This window comes from Silurus meridionalis, chromosome 19 (assembly GCF_014805685.1).
Source record: "Silurus meridionalis isolate SWU-2019-XX chromosome 19, ASM1480568v1, whole genome shotgun sequence".
Lineage (NCBI taxonomy): Eukaryota > Metazoa > Chordata > Actinopteri > Siluriformes > Siluridae > Silurus > Silurus meridionalis.
Genome location: NC_060902.1, coordinates 5,861,185 through 5,882,543, shown reverse-complemented (window position 1 = coordinate 5,882,543; position 21,359 = coordinate 5,861,185). Strand labels below are relative to the sequence as shown.

Genomic DNA, 21,359 nt, shown 5'->3' with positions numbered 1-21,359 from the left:
AGTAAATAACCTCTGCAATAATAAAGAAGCAAGACAAACAGAATTTATGTGACCTTTAGAGGGTAACAATATGCTTTGTTTTGATATAGCCACCCAAGTTTCAACCTTTTTATTTAAAATGTGATTTTAGGCAAAATGCCACCATGTTCATTCAGCAACACACTACCCACTGTGCCTTTCGCCTGCTCCAAAATGCCAAGATATTAATCATAAAAAAAAACACAATCATGTACCTGCCATATAAATTATAAATATGGATTTTGCTGTTTTCATGATTTCTGGCATAGGAGCACAGAATAAATGTGTTCCATCAGCATTCATCTTGTATTCAAGATTTATTCAAACCTTTCAAACATTATTAATGCAACCTGAATGCTTTTTGACTATATGAACCATTTCAGATAAGCAATCCAGGATTACTTCATTAGGATTGAACACAGAAATGTATGGAAAACAGGATAGGGTGCCTTATTGACTTAAAACCAAAAAACATGCATAAGTCATTTATCTGTTCATAGTTCCAATTCTGCCATATCTGGCTTTTAATAGCTTTTTAAACACTCACAAGACTAAAAAAACTTCATAGATAAAAAATGAGGACTGTACAAGGATATACAATAGATATAAAAAGTCTACACACCCTTATAAAATTGCAGTTTTCTTTTGAATGTAAAGACATAAATATAAAAATAAACTAAATGCCTGCCTTGCTACATCTTTGATGTGATCTTCAAATAAAAAATGTAAACACTACAACATTTTGATTGCATAAGTCTGCACACTCTTCTTAACTAACACTTTTCTTTTGCATTTATAACGGTATCAAGTCTTTGTGAATAAGTCTCTATTTACTTCACAGACCAAGACTTAACATTTTCTTATTATTATTTGAGTTCCCTCAAATTGTGAGAGGGATCTTCTGTGTCTGCCACTTTTTAGGTCATTCCATAGGTGTTCGATGGGATTGAGTTCTGGGCTCTGGCCGGGTCATTCCAGGGCTTTAATTATCCTTTTCTGAAGCCATGTTTTTGTTGATTTTGATGTGTGCTTTGGGTCATTGTCTTGTCGAATTGTAAAATTCCATTTAATTTTCAGTTTTTTGACAGAGGACAGGCTTTGTGGCAAAATGTCTTGGTTTTTGGAGCTATTCAAATTTTCCATCTATTTTGACAAGAGCCCCTGGCCCAGCTAAAAAGATGCAGCCCCTATAGCATAATGCTACCCTCACCATGCTCCACTTTCGGTTTAGCGTTCCTTGGATGAAGCCTTTTAGAATTATGGCCAAAAAGTTCAATGTTTGTTTTGTCAGAACATAATGGTTTGGGTTGGCTGAATACATTTTTTGGAATAACTTAGATGGGCTTGCATATTTTTCTTGTAAGAATACCCCAAAGCCCAGACTTGTACAGACTGCAGGAGTTACACTCATTCCTGTAGTTTAGCGTCTTTCAGTGTTGCAATTGGCCTCTTGGTAGTCTTCTTGATAAGTTTTCTCCTCATTATCTCATCAAATTTAAAGGATCGTCCCGATCTTTGCAATGTCTCTGTGGTGTCACATTTTCTCCACTTATAGATCAATGGTTTTGACAGTGTTTCATGGTACATTCAGTGCCTCTGATATTCTTTTATATCCCTGATTGGTACATTCTAACAATTAAATTACACAGTTTCTTGGGCAACTATTGCAAGAATGCAACCACAAACATACTACAGCAACATCTGACTGTTATCTAGTTTTAATTAGTTTGACTTTAATTGATGGCAGGTGTATGCAGTTTACCTACAGGCCTAATTTTAATTGTGACTGGTAACTCTGAGGACAGTTAGAACCCCCATTATTAAATAAGGATGTGTAGACTTATGCAATCAGAGTGTTGTAAGTCTTTTTTTATTTAAAATGTTCCCAATTATTAAACATTTCTTTTTTTTTTGTTGTAAGATCACAATTTAGATGTAACATGTCTGACATTATGTTGTTATTTCGGTCTTTATATTTGAAAAACCTGCAATATCTAAAAGACCTTTTATATCCTCTGTAGCTTTCTTTTTTATATAGTTAATTGTAATTCTTAATTTTACCATATTAATGTAATTAATATTGGCCTCAAGTGGCATGCCATAGTTGTTTTTATTTTCTCATTATATACAAATATGAGTTTCTGATAAAGTGATGAACATGTAGCTGTAAATTGAAGGGGTGATTATAAACGTCATCAGTGCCTGATTATTTCAATTATTAAAATTATAAATAAATCATTATATTGAAATTTATTACAAAATAGATTGCATGCTTCATGCTTTGAGATTTATTAAACGATAGTTTGTTTTAAATTCCTCTTCATTAAACTGGAAGTTGATTAGCATTTCTTTGGCCTGAAAAATTCTTTATGTTTACTTGGAATAATAAGTATTTATTGTAAAAATTTGTTGATATGTGCTCTGTACACAGAACAACCCACTTGCACACACACACATGTAGTCCCTATCTGTAGGGGAACCTTAAACTTATTAAAATAAAAATAAATAAAAATACAAAAAATATATATTTTTTTTTTTTTATGCCTCAGTCTGTAATTTCCATTTTTAAGCTCACCCAACTATTCAGAAAAACAACACCAGGGGAAATAAAATAGGGGTTTGATATGTTTTTTTTATTTACTAGCTTAGATGTAGAGAGAAAGTGCCTGCAGCTGCACGTGCCATTAGATCTGATTCATCTGCCTGAGGTCACACACAATGTAAATACGATTTTTCTGGGGGGGTGCTTATTCGTAAAGCAGGGGGTAGCAATTAGGTTTGACTTGGAACCAAGTTTTTGCAGTGTAAATACTGTTTGGATTGGACACAACACACACGCACGCACACACACACAGGGGCAAACAAATGAGCTGATATTCTTTTTGCCAAGCATCTATCATCATAAAGCTGGACCTTGACATGACATTGACATTACCATGTCCTTATGTGTGTTTGTCTGGGGGGTTTTCCAAAAACTAAGAAACAAACAAGGAATATTTGAGAATTTAAACTCTCTGTGGTATAAGTAACGGATAATAGTAGTGGGGTTATTGGTGTTCATTCATTGGGCCATTTTTTTTTACATTTTAATTTATTAATAATAGCTTTTTTCGCCATTTTGCTAAATACATCTCGTGCTCCAGCCCCATTTTTCAAAATTGTCATACTGAGCATATAAGTTAAATGACATGCAAAAAAGTATCTATTTAGCTTAGTAACATAATTGGGTACATACCTGTCTCCCTGTATTAAACTATAGCTGTATGTTTGTTAGGTTACAATGGTTAAAGACAACCCATTAAATTAGAAAGGTGATTAAAGTGACCAGAACTACTTGTTCACTCAGTCTATCGAAAGGACACCTTCTAAACATTCAGAATCGGCTAATCAGACACACCATGACCATTACATCATAGTATAATAATGGCCATAATCACATTGCAGCTGCATTCTTGAATTATTGGGCAGAAGTTATTAATTTCTACAACTGTGGATCTGACAGCAGACCATAGTAACAGCGACTGGTGAACAGTCCACACAAATTAAGCCTAAAAATGTCATGTAGCAAAGAAAATTTTGCTCTTTAAGCCGATGATTTACTGAACTTTAATATTAAAAAGAAAAAGGTAGTCTTCAGTGGCAGCACATGGTAACAGTCAGTTTTCAGCCAGAAAGAAAAAAACGAATCTTCAGGACTTTGCAAAATCCACTTTCAAGATAACAAGAACAAGCTGTTTTTTTGTTATTTTATCAATGTCAGGAAAGCGGGCAAAAGAGAAGCTATTGTAATAAAGTAAATGATAAAAGGATCTTGTTTTTGTTAAATTGTACTGTATTTACTAAATGTAGTTATAAACTAGTAAAAGAGCACACTGTCATGCCTTTCTAACAAAAGCAAGTAACTAACTTCATGGTGATACTATTAACTGTTCTACAAGGCTGCATTACATTATAGCATCTCATATTGTATTCTCATAACAGCACACATTGGTGTGTTCTAAATGCAATGGTTAAAATGGCAATGTAAAACAGTGCACACCTTTAGTGAGAACAAAAGAGATTTCTTGTATTGTCATAATTAAAATTCATTTGAAAACCAATATATCTTAAGCAGTGCTCTACAGTTCATTTTCATTCCATAGATGAGATTGAGCATTTGACATTCAGACATGAAAGAAAAGCAGAGCTGAATGCAGCACAGTTTAAATGCATCATATGTGCAACTAAGATTTAAAAAGTATTTTAAAATCCACTCATATGAAATACAATTTAATTAGGAAAGCTCATCGCTGCTTGTCATGTTGTACAAAAACGTGTATGACTGAAACGGATGTCATTTAAAACTGAAGTGCCTCTGCATTTAATCACTGATTCCTCCTTTATTACATTTTTGTTCTTCATTGTTTTTTCCAACATTCAACATAACAGTAGTTATTGTTTCAGATCTAATAGAAGTGCATTTTCTCCTATTTATCTGCACATTTTCATTCTGAGAGATGAGTAAAGTAAGCAGGAGTACAAGGAGATGCAGCAGCAGGTGAAGAGGGATGTGCAAAAGGAAAAGGCATATGAGGAGCTGTATGAGAGGTTGGACACTAAGGAAGGAGTAAAGGATTTATATCGATTGGCCAGGCAGAGAGACCGAGCTGGGAAGGATGTGCTGCAAGTTAGAGCAATAAAGGATGGAGATGGAAATGTGTTGACTAGTGAGGAGAGTGTGTTGAGAAGATGGAGGGAGTATTTTGAGCAGCTGATGAACGGGGAAAATGAGAGAGAGAGAAGGTTGGATGGTGTAGAGATGGTGAAGCAGGAAGTGGATTAGTAAGGAGGAAGTGAGAGCAGCTATTAAGAGGATGAAGAGTGGAAAGTGGTAGGACCAGATGACATACCAGTAGAGCATGGAGATGTTTAGGAGAGATGGCAGTTAAGTTTTTATCCAGGTTGTTAAACACGATTTTGGAAGGTGAGAGGAGGCCTGAGGAATGAAGAAGGAGTGTGCTGGTACCGATCTTTAAGAATAAGAGAGATGTGCAGACCTGCAGTAACTACAGGGGAATAAAGTTAATCAGTCACACCATGAAGTTATGGGAAAGAGAAGTGGAAGCCAGGCTGAGGAAAGAGGTGACTATCAGAGAGCAACAGTATGGTTTCATGCCGAGGAAGAGCACAATGCATGCAATATTTGCTTTGAGAAAATTGATGGAGAAGTATAGAGAAGGTCAGAAGGAGTTGCATTGTGTGTTTGTGGATCTAGAGAAAGCGTACGACAGGGTGCCGAGAGAGGAGTTGTGGTATTGTATGAGGAAGTCAGTTGTGTCAGAGAAGTATGTGAGGGTGGTGCAGGACATGTATGAGGACAGTGTAACAGCAGAGAAGTGTACAGTAGGAACGACACACTGGTTCAAAGTGGAGGTTGGATTGCATCAAGGATCGGCTCTGAGCCCTTTCCTGTTTGACAGGAAGTCAGACAGGAGTCTCCATGGACTATGATGTTTGCGGATGATATTGTTAGACAGGAGGTGGAGCTGGAGGTAGCAGAGCTGAAGATGCTGAGATTTTCATTGGGAGTGACCAGAATGGACAGGATTAGAAGTTAGTTTATTAGAGGGACAGGGCATGTAGGACGTTTTGTGGAAAAAATGCGAGAGGCCCGATTGAAATGGTTTGGACATGTGCAGAGGACTGACATGGGGTATATCGGTAGATGAATGCTGAGTATGGAGCCGCTAGGAAGTAGGAAAATAGGAAGTCCAAGGAGGAGGTTTATGGATGTGGTGAAGGAAGACATGCAGGTAGTTGGTTTAAAAGAAGCGGATGTAGAGGACAGAGTAGTATGGAGACGTATGATCCGCTGTGGCGACCCCTAATTGGAGCAGTCGAAAGAATAAGATTTTCACTCTGCAGTGCATTAATGATATGATGCAATAAAGTGTGTGTAAATCAGGCAGGAGAAAGGTGTATTATCCGACTTGTGCTTTATTTATCCTATTCCAAAAATGATAGTAAAACTCCGTGGCATGGTTCAAAACACAAACAGACCACACAATCATAATCCTAAAACCAGGATCATAAAATGAGGTAGCACTACAAATTACAAAGGTTCAGAAATGTAGATTAAGAATGAATAAGGGAAAGGAATGTAAGGGCATGTAAAAAGTGGACAAATCACAGGATTGATACGGAACACTTTTATAAGCTAGCATTAATAAAAAGCACATAAAGCAAACAAATAAAAAAACGTGATAACACTACTTATTACTCTTAACACAATTCGTGTGCTGAACAAGGGAATTTGATACACATCCTAGTACAATTTTTCAGCACAAAGATTTCAACTATATGTAAATCCATTGGAGCAGTTTGTAATGGTAAGGCATACTGCAGTATTTGTTTAGTATCCTTTTCTTTTAGTACACATTACCTCATCTTTTATGTGACTGTAAAATTAAAGAACATTTGACAGATGTAAGTAGTCTGAGTTGGCACTGTTCGCAAAGAAACAAGTTTGTGCTTCTCAATAAGCTCCTCAATCTGTTAACAGGGATAACATCTTGGTTCTGGATATCTTCTTCGAGGCGTTGAACTATGAGACTATCGAGCAGAAAAAGGCCTACGAGCTGCCTGGTTTACTAGGTAAATCGTTCTTCTTCCTCAGATTAATCTTTTGGATTGCAAGTGAAAATGTATTAGTAAAGGTAGTGCTAAAAGAATATTTTTTATTATTTAGTAGTGTAAAACGTTTATGGATTGATATATGATTTTATGTATGCGTCACATGCAGTAGCTACAACAACTGCAAATTTATAATAATTTTGCTCTATAGCATTTGACATTTAAATATGTTATGAATATTTTGAGAATACAGCAATGTCTAATGTCTGGTGTGTTACCTTCTTCAGGTGATATTGGTGGTCAGATGGGTCTTTTTATTGGAGCCAGTATTCTGACAATTTTGGAGCTCTTTGACTATCTTTATGAGGTAAGATAATCCAATGTACCTTTAGCAGTATTTTGAAAGCATTCAAAAAGACATCAGAAGTTTTGTAGAAGGTGCCATTTTTGCATTCAATCCTCCCATTATGCATAGAAATGCAAATATAACCAATTATTTAAATATTTAATTTAAATATATTACACAATTATTTATGCCTACACCTATTACTGCTGAGTTAAATGTAACCCAGTGCTGACCCAATACTGAGGACCCTGCTGGGTTATGTGTAGAACCTATTGTGCTGAGCTTATTTCATTATAATAACATTTTTTTCTTATCTACAACCAGATGTGGAATTTAAATACATTTTACAATGTCAAAATGAGAACGTTTCTGAATGTATTTAGTTTTATGTATGAATCAGTATATTTTTTGTTCTACTGAATCATAAATCATCAGGTCATTTAAATTCATTTACTTTGTATATTCTTGGGCAATGAAATTTGGAAAGGAAAGAAAAAACTACTATTTGGCCAGAAAAATTCCTAAATGATTCTCTGCCACCATTCGCTTATTTACTTTTGCTGCACTGGGATACTGGGAAATTCACATATTTAGTCTTTTAGATAAAATCATAATAATGATTCAAATGTTTGATGGGAAATTCAACATGTCTGGGTACACAAGATTTTTACTCCTTACCAACTGTTTGAAGCTCATAATCTTTTAATGTAACAACACTGACTCTTATTTCAGAATCAGAATCAGGTTTATTGGCCAAGTGTGTTGACACACAAGGAATTTGGTTCCAGCTGTTGGTTCCAGCTCTCAAAGTACAGACATTAATAACACTATTCATTCAGCTTGGACTATACAAGACAAAACAGACAAGAAAAGACAAAAACAGACTATACAAGACAATACAGACAATGTGAAACGATATAGACAGTACAAGTATTAAATAAAAAAAAACCTTCACTAGTTTACCCACAAAGCGTTAAGATTTAAATATGAAAGGCTATACCATTGTAAATTACTTTTTCTAGTTCTTTAGTTCATGCTCATTTATTGGCCAATTATTTGTTGTTATGTTGTTACCATTAAATGTTTAATATTCAGCATTTTGGGGTTTGGCCTACCATCTAAGCAAATGTATATATAAACTATATACAGTAGGTGATACACTGTATGAACCAAGGTTTCAGGACACCTGACTTTTCCTGCCAAATGTTATTATTTCCCAAACTGTTTTCACAAAGTTGGAGGCACACAATTAATTATGATGTTTATATATTTTAATCCCTGTGTGTAATTCACACTTGTAGCCAAAAAAAAAAAACGTTAGTGTAGAGATGTGACTCAGAGTCACAATAAACATTCTAGAATGATGTTGTATGTTGGTAATGATGCAGACGTCCCCTCAATCTAGCTGTCCCATCAAGTCGTCTAGTGAAGAGATTATTATTATTAGCTCACAGTATTAGGTAATTAACTATAGTAATAAAGACGTACCCCTCTCAACCCAATAATTACTTAATACAAATATCCCAGCAATTTTAGAGTGTGGTGTTTGAATTGTACATCTGATTAGTAACCATGTAGCATAGTTAATCACCTCAGAGTCTGAGTAAAGTTTTCAGTCATTTGTTGTTTCTTGTCATTTGTGTATATATTAAATTTTTTTATTTTTTTGCAGTAGGCTGATACTAACTGAACAATATCTTCATTGTCACACATATACTTGGATACAGGTGCAAGGCATTTACTGAATAAAAAACAGTCCACACTCTCCAGAGCCAAAAGACTGTATTTTGGCCAACATTTATATAGAACAAGTGGACAAGGTCAACAGTGATGCATTGTATATAAAGGATGCAGAGAATGACATTGGCATGTCTTGACTTGCGAGGACAAAGACCATATTTGAGTTAGAGTTGAAGATGGATTGGTATGTGACACTGGGATATGTGCTTTGGTTTAATGTGTTTAATGGCTTGGCTTCTTAGCTGTACAGAAATGGCAACAGTACATACATCGTTTACTCAAGTAGAAGTACAAATACTTATGTTTTAAAAGACTCTGGTACTACACTTTTCCACTCAAGTTAAAGTAAAGAAGGTTGGGTTCTGACATGTACTGAAGTAAAAAGTAGCTATTTCTTCTACCTGTTTGAGTGTCACGCTTGTAACTGGACCTTACATCAAAGAATTAAAATTTTTGTTATCTAATGGATGTATCCAGGCTGAACAACCACCATATAGAACACAGGCAGAGAAAAGATTATGATGATGTCTCTGTTCTCAGTCTTGTTTACATCACTGGCTCATCCACATTAACCCCATACTTCTTGTTGCCTTCTGCCTTGCTCATTGTTAGCTTTGCAGGCTAGCCGACATCTGTGGTGTGTGATAGACAGAAAATTATACACAAGAAAAAATATTGATTATGTCATCTGTCCTGGATTTCATTGTTGGCACTTTTTTATGATGTACAGTTGCAAAAATCAAACTTATTCTGATATTTAGACCTATACACCTACATTTGCTTAACCAGTAGTTAGTGTTATCATTATTTTTAAGTGCCATGGTTTAGAAGTGTAAAACTAAATATGAAGATTTATCTTGGAGCAACATATGCTTACATGGATAATGTTCTGAGCTTGTGACCTGATGGCTGTGATATAGGATCCATGCAAATCTCATGTACATTGTAGTGGAATCCCTGTGTTTCCAAATATGACGCCAAAGGGTGTCACCATGCACACTACATGGAACAAAAGGCTCAGATTCAGCAGGCGGAGCAGGAAAGACGCAGTCACAGGATTCTGAAGACAGTAAGAGAATTATGTCATCCTTATAACCACAATGCATGGAAATGACATTCTTTAAGCTAGGAAACAGGGAGATGATACCATCCATGAAGCCAATAGACATCCAAGATGCACAGTGATAACACCCTCACCAGAGACAAGAGGGGATAAAATCTTCACCAGAGTCAGGAGGCAAAGCGACATTCTCAGTGGAGCAGGACGGCAGAGAAGGCCAGACAGCCTCGTTGCCATTGGCTTTGGCCGGAGAAACTGTTCCACCCTTCCTTCTAAAAAAAAATGAGGAGGTTGGATAGCTTCACCACAGTTTCCAGGCTAGGGTGTTTGAGGGCAAATACTGTACATTTTATGGCTAAAACTGGAAAGCTAACACTGCAGCAGGAATCTGTTGGTGTGTATGGGACAGGGGACAGATTAATGGACTTACGCTGGGCATGTTTCACTTCTGTGTCCTTGGGTGGTCAAGTTCTGTAATATGTAAGTTGAATGTAAAAAGGCTGGATGCAATTGCATGAGATCAATGTTGCTTTTATTTAGGACAGCCTAAATATCAGTTTGAGCTCAAAATAAAATCAGGCAGAATTAGCACACATCTAGCCAGAAGGAGCAGTTGGCACTAAGAGAAAATTACATGACAGTATATTAGAAATGCTTGAATTTAGATGACAATTGTTACAATGTGCTTAGAAAAAATGCATTAAAGCACAAACATTCTACATGTATTAATCTATTTATTGTTTGATTTTGGAAAATGTTCCAACATTTTTACAAGTACAAACCTGAATTATAGCTGAAGTGTTCACCCTTATGCCGAACATCCTCTGTCCTCATGCATAATACCTGACTGGATAATGATGTATTTTATGAGGCCCCGAAAATGGAAGCCTGACTGGAAAATGAGCCATATAATAGCCAGCTCCTCGAGGATAAAAAGATTATCTCTTAGGCCCATTGTAAAAGATGTGATGGATAAAGTACCTGTTCAGAGTGCGACATGTTGTATCTTGTGTAGTCCTTGAAACAAAAAACAAAGTCCTTCAAAGTCTTGGAAGACCAAGAGCTGGTACAAAAACTAAGGTGAATACTGAGGAGAAAGCACAATGATGTACAAAATACACAGCAGGTCATACACAGCCAAAGTTTATAAATAAAATTTTAAAAAGCTTCATTATCGAAGACTGTCCAGACAAAACAAAGGCAACACACATACAATAGTGGGGTGCATAACTAAATAAAAACCAAGAGCAGCTGTTATCTATTCAAAAATGTGAGGCAAGAACAAGGCAACAACAGCAGATAATGATCCAAACAAAAACTGGAAGCAGAAACAAAGCACTTCCCAGCAGCTATTATCCAATTAGAATCCAAAAGTGGCAACAAAGCAAATGGCAACAGCTATTATCCAGTCAGAAGCTGGAGGAAGAAACTAGAAACATGGCAGCAGCTATTATCCAATCTGAACCCAAAACTAAGATTGGCAGCAGTAGTTTTTAATAAAAAATAGCAGGATAAGCAGGCAATCAATCGGTCAGAAACCAGGAAACAAATACATGGCAAAACTGTCCAATCATCCAACCAGTACCTGGAGTGGAAAACATGGCACATGGCAGCAGTTCAAATGAAATAAGATACCAGAGGCAGAGAACAAATACATCACAATAGCTATCATCCAATCAGAACCTGGAATGAGAGTCAGGAATAAACATAGATGTAGACAGGCAGTGAGAAGCATGAACTAGGCACATTGTAGCACATAGACAAAAAGAAACCAGAAGCAGCTTTCATCCGGTCAGAAACTGGCATCAGAAACAAAGCACATGGCAGAAGAGAGCATCCAATGAGAAGCACACGGAAAGAAGGAAATTATTCAGTCAGACACTGGAAGCGGAAACAAGGAACATGGCAACAAGCTGCCTGTAACACAGACTAAACATTCAGCACCTGGAACAGAAATGCAACACCTACTGCAATATCTGTGTTTTTAGTTAGCGTGTACATTCTTCCAGCAATTATTATATAATATTATATATTATATAATTTGCATGCAGCCTGTTAATGCAGAAGTGGTTGTTGTTCCCCTGGCTGGTGTAAAATTGATTTATTGCTTATAGTCTACTATAAAGCCTAGTGGCACAGATATTTTAGAGGCTATTTGCTCAGCTCTGCACACCCAAACCCGAAAGTCAAAAAGCTGCATTTACAGTCAGATAAAGGCTGCACTGTTGACAAGGGCAGAACTAATAAAAACGAAAAGAGTCAGTGGAGTCAGCTTTATTTCTCTGTGCCACTGAGTATCTCTGCAGTCGTGTGATTTATAACGCTTTCCATCTCCACCAGGCTACAATTACAGTATAGAGACACTGTTGAATTGTCAGCTCAGCTACACACCACAGCTACAAGCAGACACTCGGTGGGGAAATGGTAGCTCAGTGATTGAGATGTTGGACTTTGGATTGTTTGGTTTAAAACTCCAGCACCACCAAGCTTTGACTGTTGGGCCCTGTAACAAGGCCCTTAACTGCTCAGTGTTTAAATGAGATACATTGTTTTCCCAGAATTGGGAATGGTTCGACTTACGATTTTTCGAACAGTTGTTTTTAGTGTTTTAACGCCCAAATGTAGCGCTTGTCTCTCTCCTTTATAATCACTAAAACAGAGCCACGTGTGTCCACATGCCCGCATCCGCATACATATATACTGTAAAGTTATACATTGCGGCAGAGGTGGGACGTAACGAAGTATAAATACTTTGTTACTGTACTTAAGTAGATTTTTTGGTATCAGTACATTTCTTCTCTATTTATTTTTTCAGACAACTTTTTACTTTCACTCATTACATTTTTTACAAAAATATCAGTACTTTCCACTTCTTACATTTTCAAACCAGATTTGCTACTTTATTTTTTATCTATTTGGTGACATGATCAATATTTTTCCTTCTCATTGCATGCCATTATAAGCCCATCAACCTAATTCTTGTCATTGCCTTTGTCGTTGTCTTGTATTTTTCAACCTACCACTGGTGTATAATTTCCTGGCTATCACACACCACAGGCGTAGGCGAGCCTGCAAAGCTAACAACGAGCAAGGCAGAAGGCAACAAGAAGTATGGGGTTAACATGGATGAGACAGAGGGAGTCAGCGATGTAAACATGACTGAGAACAGAGACATTCCTGATCAACTAATCATCATCATCTTTTTTCTACTCGTGTTCTATATGGTGGTTGTTAAGCCTGGATACATTCATTAGATAACAAAAATTTTAATTTTTTTGTATTAATATATTAATATGATATGAGGTCCAGTTACCAGCATGACAATAAAACCGGTAGTAGTATTGACTTTTTACTTATGTACATGTCAGAGCACAAACTTCTTTACTTTAACTTGAGTGAAAAAGTATAGTCAGTACTTCAACTTAAAACATGAGGATCTGTACTTCTAAAATACGAATGCAAATTTGTTTTAAATATGATTTGTTCCATAAGCAGTTTTTAGTTATTTGTTGAAAATGTAGAACATGTTGAAAGCTCTCACTTTAAAAGTCCAACATGAGAGACCAGTCACAGGAATGGGGCATGTTCAGTTTGTTTACATTCAACTCATCATCCAGTGATTTATGTAGCTTTTTAGATATTAGTTGGATCAGTTATTCTACCTTCGAACTATTCAAACTATCAAGGCTTTTACCATATATTAGAAAATAGAAGCTAAAACAGTGTGAAAAACTAAAAGTAATTTATAAAAGATATAAAATAAATTTGAAAGTATTTTTGCACCATTAAAATTGACTGAAACAAAATTAATAACCAAAATATATATATAATTAATTGATTAAATAGAAATAACATGCTGCAATAACCCTGGCATGTGTGTGTGTGTGTGTGTGTGTGTGTGTGTGTGTGTGTGTGTGTGTGTGTGTGCGCGCTTGCGTGCACTTTATGATAAAAGACATCTCAGACCTGCTGCAGTTAGTCCACAGAGCCTGATACAATCCTCACTTGCAGCATCTTCAATGAATTGCCTTCTATTTCGAGGCTCTGATGGACCGAACATATGGCTTCCTGATCCACAGCGGACGTCCCGAAAGCATCTGGCTCGTTTTTCGCATTCCCATTAGTACAACAATTTGTTTGACGCTTGATGCTTGAAAATATTTTTCTGTTTATATTCTGTTTTTCTTTTTTTGTTCCACACAATGGATATTAGGGGTACTAAAATTAGCAACCTTCAATGATAAAAGCTGAAAATAAATGCTAATGGAAACCTCCCAGAAAGATTAGGCCATTTTTAATTTGTGAACGCACTTAATATATTATGTACACTGCGAATAATGAGTTGCATGTATGCAGTGAAACAGTTCACAAGGGAAAAAAGGGATCACAATAGATAAGCCTTCTGCCTTCAAAAGCGATAGGGAAAATAATAAATGCCCAGGGAATGCAAGCATGCCAGCTTGATGAAAGAAGCATAATGAACCATACCATGGTTGCTTTTTGGCATGCCAGAGCTGGTGTTCTGAATAACTTAACTGCTGTTTGTTGTACCAGAGCTAACATTAGCATATCAGAGCTGGTGTTTTGCATTCCCAGGTTGGTGTCTGGTTTACTGTAGCGGCTTTTTATTCTACCAGAGGTGGAGATGATTTGTCATACCAGTGCTGCTGATTGGTGTAACAGAGCTGCTCTTTTGGCACGAGTGAGCTAGAATTTGGGATACCACATATGTTGCGTGTCATCCCAGTTCTAGCATGTGGCATGCCAGAGCCAGTTTGTTCGACCTACCAGGGATTGGCATATATTCGCACTGCAGTTTGGTACAGAATTTCATCAGATTTGGTTTGAAGCTTTTCAAAGCTGCTTGATATGTGTAAAATGGCGTTTGGCATACTCATTTAGCGTTTGCCATACAGGAGCTGGGCTGAAGCATATTAAAGCTGACCTTTAGCAAACCTGCCATTTTGTATTCCGATGTTGGTGTTTGACATTCAATGCTCATGTTTAGCATTTCAAAGCTAGCCTTGGTCATTTTTGAAGCTAGAGTTTAGCATCCTAAGCGCACAATTGCCCTGATAAACTTTATACCTAAAGGCTGTGTTCTACAAGCCCAAGCTCGACACATCAATCTGAGTCGAGATCCCAATGATGCATGTATCCTTTGTTTTCACTTAATTCAAATTAAGATGTTCAAGTGATGTTGTGGAGATAAAGGCAGTGCAAACCCGCCCTGTGTTCTCTTTAACAGGTGATCAAGTACAAGCTGTGCCACTGCAGGAAGAAGAGCCACAAACGCAGCAACAACAACGACCGAGGGGCCGTGCTGAGCCTGGACAACGTGCAGTGCCATGTCAGTATCTAACCAACAACTAAACACTAAGGCATAGAGTGGAGTGTGAGAGAGAAAAGGCAGAACAAGAGATCAGAATGACAAAATGACTGAATATGACGTGAAAAGATGCCTTAACTTTAGGCTAACGTTTCCTTACTCCTGATGTGATACCCAAATTGGATTGACTGAAATGAAATTATTCTCAAGGCCGAGGGGAGAACAAATAAAACTTTTTGAACTAGAAACTTTTTTAATTCTCTCCAACGACTTAGTCGAGATACTGAGTTAGGTCTACTGAAATTGCGCTTAGATGGAAATAAAAACAACTTAGGGCAAAATAAAGTTGAGGTAAACAAAGAAAGTTTGGCAGGTAGGAAAACTGTACACAGCTATAGGGCTGCCTCTTTTAAATTAGCTCGCTGTAATCCGATTTGTCTTGAAGCAAAGCTTGATCAAAACTAGCTGTGAAATTGAGGGAGAAAATGAATGAGGATAGTGGTGAGAAATGTAAAGACAGCCACACACAAACAAATAAATGGTGACAGGATAAGCTGTTGCATGTGATGGATGTCAGATTTGTTAACTGTGTGATATGTGGCTCTGTGATTTTAAAGGGGCCAGTATGAGCTTTAATTGCAGCAGAAGTGGATTATAAACCAGTCAGTGTAAAAAGACAGTTTCTTTTCTCTTGTCCTCTCTTGAATTTTCCTCTCCTCGGCTCTCCTCCCTTCTGTTTCTCTGGACTCCATTCTTGTCAGCTCTTATCTTCTAATTTGTTCTAGCTTTGCCTCTCTTGCTCAGATACACCATAAAACATAAATTTTATTGGTCATTATTCTATGTCCTTTTCTGCTTCCTTCCTATTTCTTGCCTTTCATTTATAAATCGTTCATTTAATGAGTTACTCAGTTCCATTAGCTTTATATAGGCATGACCTTACTAGCAAGCAGTGCTGAGGAGCATTTTGTTTGAAAGACGTTAAAAACTGTGTTACTGTATGAATGACTGTGCTGTACTGTACTGTACTGTAATTATCTAAAAACCAATAAATTGGCAGCAGTGCAGTGCAGATCCAGGTAAAGAGCTTTCCTTAATGTCAATGTCAAGAATCAAAACAGGAAAGAAATCTATTTCACTGGCTTTGACCAAGGTCTTTGACCATGTTTTTTAGTGTCAGCCAGACAAGCTCGTTCAAGCAGAGGAGGTTTGGTAAGCAGAAAAAGCACCTCAAAATGCATAACAGGTCAAGCCTTGAGGCAGATGGTCTCCAACAAAATAAGGCGCATTGGGTTCTACCCCTGTCAGCCGAGAACAGAAAACAGGCTACCCTGGGCACAGGCTTATTTCAGCTCCGCTAGGCAGCTAGAGTCAAGGCAATGTGTTTCCAATTTTCAAGTGCCCAGTTTTAGCCCACTGTTGCCACAGATTATTGAATAATAAATAATAATAATGCACAATATGATTTATACAACAATACCAGCTAAAAGCTTGCATATCTTTCCTCCAAAAAATGTATAATATTTACACAAAAAACTGTAATATAACCTTTAACATTATATATATATATATATATATATATATATATATATATATATATATATATATATATATATATATATATTGTATATCAGCTGCTTTGCTTCATTTTAAACTTACATAAAAAACACATTTAACATTAAAAATACATTTTACCAGTTTTTAACGTTACTGAAGTATTTCCATTTGGAAAGAATTTTACTTTAACTTCACTACATTTCAAGTCAAATATTTTACTTTCTACTCAACAACATTTTGCAAAATCGTCATTTCTTTTATTTATGAGTAGATAAAAACTTAACTGGTCAAACACGCAGCAAGTCACCAATAAGGGTAGAGCACATGCTCTGTTTTGAACTTGTTTTGATCGTCGCTTGGTGGTATCTACTGATCACAAGTATACAGTTCAGCATCAGTTCAAAAGCAAGCAGACATGGTGTGAGTAATAAATGATGGATGAAATTTCCATATTTGCATGATTTTTTTTTAAGTAGTTGAAAAGAAGGTTTTTAGGCTCATGATCATTTTAATAGATAACGATCAGTGTTTGACTCATTAATATCATTCTATTAATAGATTGGTGTGCTGAGAGTAACATTAGGGTCTTTCCACATAAACTGAGTTGATTAAGTAGAGAGTCTTGTAATAAAAAAATATAATATGACATTATAGCCATAATAAATCATAGTGCTTTGGATACTTAAGTACATTTGAAGGTAAATACTTTTGCATTTTTACTCAAGTGAAAGTTTAAAGAGAGCACTTTTACTGAAGTAATATTTTACCTACTGCATCTCTACTTTTACTCAAGTACATGGTCTTTGTACTTCATCCACCACTGCGTTTTACATTTAGAATGTGCCTAAAACAAAAAGAGTTTCATTTCAATGTTCATATTTATATGAAGACTGAATTTGCCACAACTATGTTGCTTTTGGGATAAAACACTTGAGCATAAATGGCACAAAGTTAGTGTCATATCCATGATCAAGAATGTATTCATGAACAACACAATTATGACGCTGGCCACTGCAATTATGTAAAAAGATTTTATATTTATAGCTGTCTTTATAATCGCCTGCAGGAATGCGCTCTTGTAATTGATGTTCCTGAAAAATTCACACAGATCAGTGTGGCGATAAACCTTACATCTTTAGAGCATCCTTGTTTGCTGGAAGCGTTTAAACATTTCTGCATACTTTTGCAATAATGAATACCATGACATTGCAAGTTTCCAACATACAAGGTAGTTTGTAAAAGGTGCATGTAAAATGTCTATATTGATATGGTTAAAAGAATTTAATCCAAAATAAAAAGATCAAGATGCCAGCATGCTGTAAACGCTTCAAATATTTTTCTCATAGATTAGTATGTTTACTTTGATACTTAAGTCTGTTTTTAAAAGTACATTTGTGCCTTTAATCAAGTAGAAACGTACTTTAGTCAGAAGAGTTTTACTTTTGCAGGAATGTTATATGAACTGAAATTTACCTTCTTAGTCAGGTGACATTTATATATTTGGTTTATAAACATTATTAATATAATTAAGTTATGATAGATGTGGGTTCCATGAAAATATAAAAAATATATATATATATTTTATATTATTTTGTTTTATTTGCTACACTGCCTACCGTTATCTAAATTATATTATATTTTTATAGTTACTTAGATTTATTAGTCTGTTTGGCTTGAATTGTAAATGTATTTCAAGCCTCAATCACTGAATAACCGTGTGTCGTTAAATGGTGTCAACTAGATGATAAAACACTAAATAATTGAAAAATACCTAAAATAAATAATCTAATAGTTTGATAGGGTTAAAGATTATGATAAATTTAGTTTACAGTAAGCTCCAAATGTTTTCAGACTCCCTGTGTTATGGTGTAATAATTCTGGAGTTCATGTTAAACAATGTGTTAAAATAACCTTAATGTAAAGTGATGTTTGTTCTTGACAGACAGACAGACAGACAGACAGACAGACAGAGACAGACAGACAGACAGACAGACAGACAGACAGACAGACAGACAGACAGACAGACAGACAGACAGACAGACAGATAGATAGATAGATAGATAGATAGATAGATAGATAGATAGATAGATAGATAGAACATAGCATAGTACAAGTACACAGCAACAAATACCAGAAGTGCAAATAGTGGCAATTGTTAACAAAAACAGATGCAGATTGGCATCCTGGTGTACTGCACTGTGTTTACATTTTGACACCAATCCAAGTACATGATTCATGACCACACAGTTCACAGTTACATAAAGATTTGTTCTCTGTTTTCAGCCTCCATGTGAAAACCTTCGCACTCCCTCCACATATCCGGCTAACATCCTACCTCACCATCCAGGGCAGGGCAATTTCGAGGACTTCACCTGCTGAGTGAGTGAGAGAGGAGCTGGTAGCATTGGACTCCAGCTCGCAGTGTACAACCAAAGCCGTCTGACTACATCCTCACGTGCACCCACCCCATCCCGGACAACACCCAATCGATTTTGGCTGGATGTTTTAACACATCGCATTGTGTCATCTACAGTAAAAAATAAAATAAAATAAGCCCAAACGTTGAACACTGACTCCAAGAAAATACTGTAGTGCACACTCACGTGTGTACTTTTGAACGATTTTCTGAACACTGCCTCAACTGGGAACTCCTTCTTTGACAAAAGCACGGACAGGCTTCATGTGGCCGGAGTCCCCTGCCTTTTCTGTATATAACAGCGGCTATACACCGTTCTTAGACTGAGTGGCTTAATTAGATTGTTAGAAATACTATAGTGCTTAATCCATGTAGCAGCATTCGTGGTGACCGATGGACTCCAATGATGTTCCACTCACAATCAGTGTCTCGTTTAAGAATGTATTTTTTTCCAACTGACAGGAACTGATCAGAGGTTGGTGGTGAAGAAAAGCTGCGTTCAGCAGTCTCTGTTGTCCCATCCAGCTCTCATGTCGTGACTGCATGCTTATATTCGTCTTCCTGTGCATGTTTTCAGTTTTTTTTGTAACCATTCTTATTATTGCCAAGTTTGCCTCGATTATATACAGGTGTGTGTGGTGTGTGGGGTGTGATTATGAGTGTGTGTGTGTGTCTTGTTTGGGTGTCTTAACCCTACAATTGTCTGTATGTGTGATATGATTTGTGTGTGTCCTCTGCCTGAGGCGTGTAAGCTTGATATGATATGATATGATATGTGTATGATAATGACATGATCCGTGTGGGTGTGTGTATGAGTGAGAGTGTGTGTGTCCGACGCTTATCAGTGAATTATTCTCTCTGTTTCGATTTCGTGAGATTATTATTCCTTTTTTTCCAGAACTGTCGCCGTTTCAAACATCATATCGAAGCACAAGACCACCATTATGTACAAACTGATAAAAAAGAAAAGGCTGGGTCATGTTCTTTCAGAGACTCTGATCATCATGATCATCAGAATCGTTAAAGCTCTATTATTCCGATTTTTGTTTTTCTACAACAAAAGAAAAAAAAACTAGTAGACATGTTGCCTGATAGTCCAGTCACCATCTTTACAGATACTAGACTGTTCTATTTATCTATGAAGGTATAATAAATATCATTGAGAGTTTTAGACGCGTTCTTGTAATTTATGTTCTGGAGGGGGATTACAAATGTTGGTACAAACATCCAGTACCAACATCCATAGCAGGTGATACTGTGTGGTGAAGACATAGCGCACATCGTCACACTAATGAACAGATGACAGCAATCTGGACACATATCATGATTAATGATGGCAAATAAAGCAATCGGACTGCAAGCTGCGCTCTGCAAAACGTATCAACACAGGGATCTGAAGCATCTTACAACTGCAACACAAATAACCTTGTAAAACTTATTTATGGAGGTTTAACAGTATATTTAATAGAGATGGCAGGGGCAGCCAACCTAAGCACTCATGGTACTATAAGCGAGCCTAGTCATTAAAAATTAGTGCACGGTGCAATAAATTGCACTCAAAAGTACAGAAGCAGTAAAGTAAGCATGTAGAAAAAGAAAGGTAAAAGGTGCTGCATAATTGTCACTTGTACTTTACAGCGTGGCAGATTTGCTCAGTGGCCATACCAGAGTGTCGATACCAGGGCTTGAACCCCTGAACCTCCAAAGGAAAGGTAGAGAGAGGGAACACACTGAGTCACAGCACCAGTTACATCAACATTATAACATCTAAATTGTAAAACCGTTCATCGGTAGTAAACCAACAAAGGTCAGTTGTGAAAAGTTTGGTCAATTCAGGTGATATTTTTTAGCTTATTTGGTTTATAATAATGAATAGTCATAGTGATTATGCCAGTGGATGGCAATGTGGGGTTGCTGATTTTTTTAATAATTATCTAAATTATTATATTTATTCTAGTTCTTACATTCATAAACCCAGGGGTGTTCAACCTTTTCCACAAAGGGCCGGTGTAGGTACAGGTTTTCATTCCAACCACTCAAGGGTCGTTATTGAGAAATAAAAATCAGAGAGAGAGCATTTCAATCGTGCGAGCACTGAGCACTGAGCACTGATAAGACACGCCTGCTTTCTTAGACTAAGTTTTACACATTGCTCAGAAGTGTAGCTGCCAGTTACATCAGTGGCATAACATCTTAAACATAAAACTCTTCATTGGTAGCAACACTGTAGGTCAGTGGTGGAAGGTTGGGAAAGAGTATCTACAGGTAATTTTTATGTAAG

General features: G+C 36.6%; 1 protein-coding gene across 3 annotated transcripts in view; it reads left to right on the top strand.

Moving 5' to 3' along the window:
• The window catches only part of asic1b (acid-sensing (proton-gated) ion channel 1b), a 355,295-nt gene extending 335,046 nt beyond the window's left edge, over nt 1–20,249 (top strand). For all 3 annotated transcript variants that reach the window (XM_046875193.1, XM_046875191.1, XM_046875192.1), the window contains 4 exons: nt 6,560–6,651; nt 6,918–6,997; nt 15,025–15,126; nt 18,946–20,249. In XM_046875193.1, the coding sequence (XP_046731149.1) occupies nt 6,560–6,651; nt 6,918–6,997; nt 15,025–15,126; nt 18,946–19,041 (370 nt within the window). In that variant the 3' untranslated portion in view covers nt 19,042–20,249. The remainder of the gene's footprint in view (nt 1–6,559; nt 6,652–6,917; nt 6,998–15,024; nt 15,127–18,945) is intronic.
• Nucleotides 20,250–21,359: the final 1,110 nt, after the last annotated feature.